The sequence below is a fragment of the Chrysochloris asiatica genome, unplaced genomic scaffold (assembly GCF_000296735.1).
Source record: "Chrysochloris asiatica unplaced genomic scaffold, ChrAsi1.0 scaffold00019, whole genome shotgun sequence".
In the NCBI taxonomy this organism is placed as follows: Eukaryota; Metazoa; Chordata; class Mammalia; order Afrosoricida; family Chrysochloridae; genus Chrysochloris; species Chrysochloris asiatica.
The window spans coordinates 3,071,184-3,080,247 of NW_006408537.1; the positions used below are offsets into that span (position 1 = coordinate 3,071,184).

At 41.3% G+C, this 9,064-nt stretch overlaps 1 protein-coding gene across 1 annotated transcript in view; it reads left to right on the forward strand.

Annotated features, from left to right (window-relative positions):
* The first annotated feature begins 4,594 nt into the window (after positions 1 to 4,594).
* EFHC1 (EF-hand domain (C-terminal) containing 1) overlaps positions 4,595 to 9,064 on the forward strand; it is a 69,788-nt gene continuing 65,318 nt past the window's right edge. The window contains exon 1 of the mRNA XM_006835770.1: positions 4,595 to 4,657. Within this exon, the coding sequence (XP_006835833.1) occupies positions 4,595 to 4,657 (63 nt within the window). The remainder of the gene's footprint in view (positions 4,658 to 9,064) is intronic.

Sequence of the window (9,064 nt, forward strand, 5' to 3'; positions counted from 1 at the left end):
AGTGACTTGACAGGACAGAGTAGAACGGTCCCATAAAGTTTCCTACACTGTAATGTTTAAGGAATCAGATGGACAGATTTTGTTTGTTTTTCCTCCCCCACTGTCAACTTTTTGATCTTTTTATTAACAGCTGAGCACTTAAGCATTGTGCCACCAGGGCTTCTTTTGTTGTTGTTGTTAAGTGCTGTCGAGTTGGTTCCGACTCATATCGACCCTGAACAGGGTTTCCGAGGCTGTAAATCTTTACGGGAGCAGAAAGCCTCATCTTTCTCCTGTGGAGCAGCTGGTAGTTTCAAACTGCTGAACTTTTGGTTCGCAGCCCGATTCATAACCACTATGCTACCAGAGCTCCTTACTTCAGACTTAATGACTCCAGATCTCAGGACTCTGAATTTTAAACTCATTGGCTTGTCTTTCTTCCTTCCTGAAAATGGTTGAAGAATAAGGCATTATGAACAGAAAGTTTTCTAAGGAAATAATTTAAATAAATTTCGTAAAAAGCAAAAGGGTATGTGAACTTTGAAATCTTAAAACTGATTGAAATGGGTGACTTCAGGTCTAGATTCAAACTACATTGTGAATCTTCACTTCTACTGAGCAACCGTGCTGTATGTAATATTGAAGAGAGCAAGAGTCAGGATTCCAACTTGGATGAGAAATTGTTTGTTGAAGATATTTGTCAAGAAAGAATGGGTATGCAGCTTTGTCCTAGGGAAAATGCTTTTAGTCAACATTGTCCCAAGATATCAGGACATAGAACTGATAAAATTAAGTAAAAATCAATGTTGTTAAATGCCATCAAGTTGGTTCCAACCCATAGTGACCCTATTTAGGGTTTCCGAGGAGCTTGAACCGTCGTCAATCTTGTGGTTCACAATTACCTTACAATCCAACGCATTAACCTGCAGCACCACACCAGGACTCCTAAGTAAAAATAAAGTCCTCAAATTCATCTCCTAACTTTGCAACCATGATAAAGTAAAAGCTAATTAACCAATGATAAAGTAAAAGCTGTGGGTTAATGTACTGGACTGCAAAGTCGGTTTGAACTGCAATGCCGGCAATTCAACTTCACTAGTCACTCCTCGGAAACCCTATAAAAGTCATATGGGTTGAAACTGACTCAACAGCACTTAACAACAACAACAGTTTTTAATTTACTAACTCTTTAAAATCAGACTTTATTCACTAAGCCCTCTGTTCAGTTTCTGCTAACTTTTGTAAAATCTATAATTAAGGTAGAAGTGTAGCTTGTTTCTTTTTAAAAAGAGGAAATGGCAAATATACAGAAAGCTGACTCAGTTGTTCCCTAGGATGTTAACTAATAGATTTGTTAGTTGCTGTTAATTTTGTTCTGACTCATAGCGACCCTGTGTACAACAGAATGAAACACTGACCAGTCCTGTGCAGTCCTCCCAATTGTTGCTGTTTGAGCCCATAGTTGTTACTACTGTGTCAGTCTGTCTTGGTGTGTTGGGAGTGATTTAAGCTGAAGGTGTCAGACTTGGGGGTAATTTAATTGAAGGATTGCAACTGAACATCTGTGGTCCAGAAAATCGGGCTGCTCCCAGGTCATCTGGCCCCCTGAAGAACTTGCAGGGCTGCTTTGGGGGACAGGGAAATTGCAAGGCTTTTCCTTGTATGATTTTCAGTTCAAGTCTGCAAAAACATCTTGCCCTATCTGTCTCCTTAGCAACCACAAATTACATTCTTCTGATAAAGTCCCACTTACTGCATGCATCAATAACACCAGATGTTTTTCTTTTCCCTGCCCCCAGCACCTCCTACGTGTGTATATATAGTAAACTTTCTGAATCTAGGTCTGAGGCACAGTATCTCCATCATAGTACTGTGTCCCACCTGGTCCTAACTTTACTATTTTCATTTTGTGTCTTGTGTCTCTGTTTATTTCTAATCTCCTGTAGCCCCTACTTGGGTTGAATCTCTCCGTGCAGGTTGCCAAGTATAGTCACTTGTCAGATGCAGCATTAGTGAAGATCTTCCTCTTTTTTACTGACCCTCTTCTTGACCAATCATGATGTCCTTTTTCAGGAACTGGTATCTTCTCATAACAGGCCTAAAGTATGTGAGACAAAGTCATGCCATCCTTGCTTCTAAATTTTGTTCATCCTTTTGGCAGTCCATGGTATATTTAATATTCTTTGACAACACCAAAATTCAAAGGCATCAGTTCGTCTCTGATCTTCCTTATTCATTAACCAGCTTTCCTGTGCATATGAGGTGATGGAAAATAACATAGGTTTGGTCAGGTGCACCTGAGTCCTCAAAATGATTCAAATTTTGAACACTTTAAAGATATCTTTTGCAGCAGACTTGCCCAATGCAGTATGTTGTTTGATTTCTTAACTGCTACTTCCATGGGTGTTGATTGTGGATCCAAGTAAAATGAAATCCTTGACAACTTCAATCTTTTTTTTCTATTTATCATGATGTTGCTTGTAGGTCTAATTGTGAGGATTTAAATTTTCTTTATGTTAAGGCCTAAGCTATACTAAAGGCTATAGTTTTTAATTGTCTTCAGTAAGTGCTTCAAGCCTTCTTTGCTTTCAGCGAGCAAGGTTGTACCATCTGCATATCGCAGGTTGCAGTAATAGATTTCCCACAAAGCCCACTGCTATCAACCATTAATGCCCTAATAAAGACATGTAGAAGTGACACATAGGGTTTCCAAGGTTTTAATCTTATGGAAGCACACTGCTACGTCTTTCTTCCACAAAGCAGCTGGTGGGTCTGAACCACCAAAATTTTGATTGGTGCACCAGTGTGCCTGTAATACTTTCTAAAATTAAAAAGAATGTCTTGGTCAAACATATTCCAAGAAGTTAGAGATTAATGCTAAAGATTAATGTTAGACACTAATATTAGTTTAGAGATTGATGTAAAAAAAAGAGGTTGTGATTTAGCAACACCCTACCCCACATACAAGTGTATAACGTTTTTCTCCTCCTTTCTGAAATTTCCATGCCTACAAAACACTGCCTTTGTTTTTCTCATCTGATAAAAATTTCACTCTTATCTCTGCAAGTTGGAACACGGTCCTGCTGGGATGCTTGTGTGTCTCCCAATTTTTCAAATCTTCTTATCCTTTAATAAAACTCTTTAATATCTTAAACCACAAAACCAAACCCCCTGACATCAAGTCAATTCAAACTCATAGTAACCCTGTATAGGATGTCCCAGACTACAAATCTTTAAGGAAGTAGGTAAATCTCATCTTTCTCCCTTGGGGCTGATGGGATTGAACTCAGCCCAAGGCCTAAACTACAGTGCTACCAGGGTTCCTTCTTTTATTTCTAGAAAATTGTAAATCTGGTGTTTCACTAGATGCAACAAAGGTTAAGAATAAGTGCCTCTGTGGAGTCAGTTCCGACTTATAGCCACTCTGTATAGAGTTTCCAGGGAGTAGCTAGTGGGTTTGAATTGCCAACCTTGTGATTCACAGCCAGTGCTGATCCCACAGCGCCACACCTGCCACATCGAGTCCGATAATGCTGTTATTGTTATGTGCCATCGAGTCGGTTCCGACCCATAGCGACCCTGTACAGGGTTTCCGAGGCTGTAAATCTTTACGGGAGCAGAACGCCTCATCTTTCTCCCGCGGAGCGGCTGGTAGTTTCGAACTGCTGGCCTTAAGGTTCGCAGCCCAATTCGTAACCACTACGCTACAGGAGCTCTTCACCTCACTTAATTTATTTGCTTCTTTCTCAAACGTTAATCTTTCTATTTGAAGGGCTGCATTTCTCGATGTATTTCTGATTTTTTAAAATTACAGTTTAAGTTATATGTGCCAGAGTCAGGAGATTGCTGTATTTAGCCCTTCCCAGATAGTCCATCAACAAAACAAAGCATCTATAATAGCTCACGGTGCCCTGCCGAGAACAACCAGGAGGTTGCTGAACCTCAGGAATTGACATGAATAAAGAAAGGGGAAGGGGGAAAAGAGTTAACTTTGCAATAAAATTAGGGGTGAGTTTGCTGCAATTAGCTCATTAAAGATCTCTGAGCAACAAAAATACCAATGGACTTCAAAAAGTTCGTGGGAAAATGGAATTTTTCCATGAACTCTGGGAATAATAATGATTAATTATTAACCATTAATAATCTGCGGCCCCTGTACCTAAAAATCATCAGATCTGAAGTCAGTAATACGTTAATCCAGACCAACCACTGACACTACATGGCCCCTTTTTTTTCTTTTCTTTTCTTTTGCAGAACTGGGAGAAAAGTTTAGTGCGAGATGAGGACGAGGAAGACTGGGGTGGAGGGAAGGACAGAAGTTCCTTTTTTCTCCAGGCCAGCTCTCCCAAGAACACCCATAGAGGAAAAGGCGGGGCCAGCACCGCCCCGGCCCCATTCACATCGCAGCCCCGCCAAAGCCCGTCTCCCCTCGAGAATGCGGACAGCGCACGCGCAGACCCGTCCCTCGGAGCCGTAAGCCCCGCCCTTTACTCGCAGGCTCTGGGGATGTTTGGCGTTACCATGGAGCCTCTAGCTGCTGGCGAATGCGGCTTTTTGCCCAGGCAACCGGGGAGAACAGAGCCGGATCAAGGGTGCGCGTGTAATAGCGGCTACGATGGTGTCCAACCCCGTTCATGGCCTGCCCTTTCTCCCGGGCACATCCTTTATTGACCCTACGGTGAGGACTCATCTGTCCTGCTTCCACTTATCCCCACCTTTCTGCAGTTTCTGAGTCTCTTGGCTTAGTGCGCCTCCATTCCCGCCATCCGGGGCTGTCCTCTCCCTTGAAACCTGTCCTGTGCCCCAACCCTGTTCTCATTTTCTGCCGCAATTCTGTCTCCCTCCTCCACGCAGCAGCATTCTTTTCCCAACGTTTTTCTCCGCTCTTTCCATTTCTTCAGTTTTTCCATCTGCCTCGCCACTCTGTCGGCCCGCCCTCGTTCTCATTCCCCTAGAGGAGTAATTCCTTGCTGCTCTATTCCTCCACTTCTTGTTTCTCTCTTCAGATCACTGTACAACACCTTACTCCCAAGCGCTCCCCGGTCTCACTTCGCTCTTCCTTACCATACCTTGTCTCTCCGCAACTTCATCTGTAAACTCCTCCAGATTCCGTCAAGTTCCTGGTCTCCCGCTGCTCACCTCCACCCTCATCCCCCTTTCCACAGTCCTTTTCCTGGTGTGGCGCCATAGAATAAGCACTCGACCACAAGTGCCGTCGAGTCGATTCCGACTCATAGCCACCCTGTAGAGGGTTTCCGACGAGCGGCTGGTGAGGTTGAACCGCCAACCTTGCAGTTCAGCGCATTAACCCGCAGCGCCACACCAGGACGGGAGATATTCATTTCAATTCCCTCAACCACAATTCCTTAGTCGCTCTAGCTTTATTCTTCTCACCCTAACATTTCTTTGTAAAAAGTCTGATTTAGATTTTGTTTTTCTCCTACCCACAACTCTAAATGTTTTTTTGTTTCCATCTCTAGACAAAATTGAAAAAAAAAAAAAAATAGCTTGCACTCTTTTTTTCTCTCTCTCTCTTTCATGACAGATTAGCCAGTATTTGTTTTAATTCTGACATGGTTACTGAAATATACATTCTGGAATGTCAGTATGTGAGGTTCAGTAGGCTGATTATCAGAGAGGATACAACAATAATCTATATCGCTTAATAATTTCAACTGTAAATTCCTCTCTATGTTTACAAGGTTAAGATAAAATATTTAGCGGATGTATTTTCTTTGAGAGAATACATTTAAATATTTAATTGAAAGTTTAGTTAGGATATTTGGATTCTGAATCTCTTCTACCTCATCTATAGCATCATAGATTTTTTATTTTCAGGTTTTTTTTCAGTTTTATGTGGAATCCTTGTTGTTGTTGTTAAGCACCATAGAGTCGGTTCCACTCATAGTGACCCTTTATAGTTTCTGAGGAGTGTCTGACGAGTTTTAATCACCAACCTTGGGTTCAAACAGACCTTGCTGTTCTATGCTTATCCTACAGCATCACACCAGGATTCCATGTGGAGTCCTTGAATAGTATTAATGGTTAAAATGCTAAGCAAAGCACTGGAAATTTGAGTTCAGCCAGGTGCACCTTGGAAGGACATACTGGCAAACTACTGTAAAATAAGCCACTGAAAACCCTGTTGAGCACAGTTCTACTCAGACATACTGGGGTTGCTATGAATCAGAATCTACTCAAAGCAAATGACTGTGGTTTTATATAATTTAGAAACTGTTGTAGGCAATTTCTTGCTCTATGAAGGCACCTACTAAAGGTTTGGTGCTGGGAAGTGTGGGTTACTTAAGAGACATGGTTGATTTGGAAGATTACAGACATATGGACTAGCGATAAGCAGTCCTGGTTACACAGTGGTTAAGCACTCAGGTTTTAACTGCAAGGTCAGTGGGTTTGAACCTACTATTTGCTCCAAGGGAGAAAGACGTGGTAACCTACTTTCATAAAGGTTACAGTCTTGAAAACTGTATGGGGCAGTGGTCTGTCCTGTAGGGTTACTATGAGTTGGAATCCACTAGATGGCAGTGGATTGGATTTGGTTGGATTAGTGTTGCCAGACTCTGAGGCTATAGAGAGCTGTAATACAAATAAGGTAAACTCTCCATTGAACATAATGTTATTAAAGTGCCATTGAGTAGGTTCTGACGCATAGTGACCCTTTCCAGAGTTTCCAAGGAGCCGCTGGTGGATCTGGACCACCAGCAAGGATCTGGCCTTGTGGTTCAAACTGACCTTGTGGTTGGTCCAATGCTTATCCTATAGCGCCACATTGAGTTAGAGTAATTTGTGATTTGGTCTTAGATTTTCCATATTTTAAATCCACTGGCTGAGTGTCAGTCAATTTGCTTTAAGCTTGAAAAACATGTTTGCTATATCTTTCACAATGAAGAACTGTTGTTGTTAAGTGCCATCCAGTCAGTTCCAACTCATAGCAATGCTGTATAGGATTTCCGAGGAGCAGCTGATGGTTTAGAACTACCAACCTATGGTTCAAACCAACTTTATGGCCCAGTGCTTATCTTACAGTGCCACACCGGGACTCCAGGTATATGTAAATAAGGGTACTCAGAAAGCGAACTTGTTTAAGAGTTGGGGAGGCCTGAGTTTGCTTTGCCTGGGGTCCCATGCTGTTGTTAAGTTCTGACAAGGCACTTTCGACTTATATATCAACCTTGTGTAGGGTTTCTGAGGCTGTAAATCTTTGTTGGAGCAGAAAGCCTCAGCTTTCTCCTATGGAGCCGCTGGTGGGCTCAAATTGCTGACCTTGTGGTTCCCAGTCCAATGCTTATCCTAAGAGCCACCGCATGCTCCATTGGGTACTGGCCTTGTGGTTCACAGCCCAGTGTTTATCCTACAGAGTCATCACGCTGCACTAATTAAAGTCATATAGCTGAGTGATGATTAAACTGTCTGTCTATAATGAAGAAATGGAGCTGACGTAGCTTCTGGTGGCTTCTGTCATTAGAGGTGGAACAAGAGGAGCTTGAAGGCACACAAATTACCCAGTGTGGAGGTCAACTTAGCCTAGATCATTCTATGTCATGTGGTATGCACCTGGGGAAGCTCCTGTCCACTATGACTGACCGTGTCTGTTGATAGTGATTTTGTGACCCTTAAGTCCACAGCCTGTAACTCTTTTAGCAGAAGAAGTTTAATCTATTGTACCTTTCACGTTAGTATAGAGTTTGAAATATGGTAGGTTGGGCACCAAAGAAATTAGAAAGTAAATATGTTTATTAAAAATGTATTCATCTGTTATGTTTAATTATAAAGTGTTTGTATATGTATGTATATAAATGTATATTTAGAGAATGAATAATAAAATATATCCATGTAACTCAATCCATTAATTTCTAATCTTTTTTAGTCTTTAACGCTTTCCAATTACCTATAAAAATATGTTCATTGTAAGTACTTAGTCTAATTCAGATATATATAATACAGACAGACTTAACATTCCAGACAACCAATCTCTTTTCATGGAAATGTTTGTATACTTGTATTTAATACACATATAACCTTACATGTTGCTTTTTTGAGCCTATTAAGTCATAATTCTTTTCCCCAGCTTGCGACAAGGTCTGTAAAGCCAGTTTCTTGTTGTTGTTTGTTTTTTTTGGAAAATTATGGTAGCTATATATGTAAAAGAACATTTTCCATTTCTACAATCTTCACATGCGGTTCAGTGACATTAATTACGTTCGTCATGGAACTCAACCATCACTGTTATTGTCAAGTGCTTCTGACTCATAGGGACCCTATATAGGGTTTCCAAGGACCAGCTGGTGGGTTTGAACTGCCAACCTTGTAGTTCAATCCGACCTTGCGGTCTAGTGCTTATCCTACAGCACCACATCAATACTCCTTATTAACATTGTTAAGTGCAGTCAAGTTGATTCCAACTCATAGTAACCCTGCACAGGGTTTCCAAGGAACAGTTGGTGGGTTTGAACTGCCAACCTTGTGGTTCAGAGTCCAGTGCCGGCTGATCCTACAGTGCCACACCAGGAGTCCCAACCATCGCTATTAGCCTCTAAAACCAGTGCATAATAGTCTCTTGAATGAGCCATCTTTTAGTCTCATCTTCATATAAAGTTTTTGTCTTTCAGATTGTTTCTAACATTTTACTATTGTAATGAACAGTTTTAGGCATATAGTTTCTCCCCCACTTCCATAATTTTGGATTATATCCTTAAAACAGATTATCAGGGTAGAATTACTGAGTTCAGAACTTTAAATATATTTATTCCACTGTATTCTTAGGTTTATATGAATCTACTTGTTACTCTAACAAGACAGGCTTTTCATTTCTGGTAAAAAAAGCAAAAAAATTCACAGAACCAGATGATTTTGAACCCATGGTTCATTACTATCTGATTAGATGAAAAGCACTGAAAGACATTAATATGTTGTTGCTAAGCGCCATTGAGTCGGTACCAACCCATAGCGACCTCATGTATAGCAAAACGAAACACTGCCCGATCCTGGGCCAACCTCACTATTGTTGCCATGCTTGAGTCCATCGATGCTGCCACTTGGCCAATTCATCTCGTTAGGGGTCTTCCTC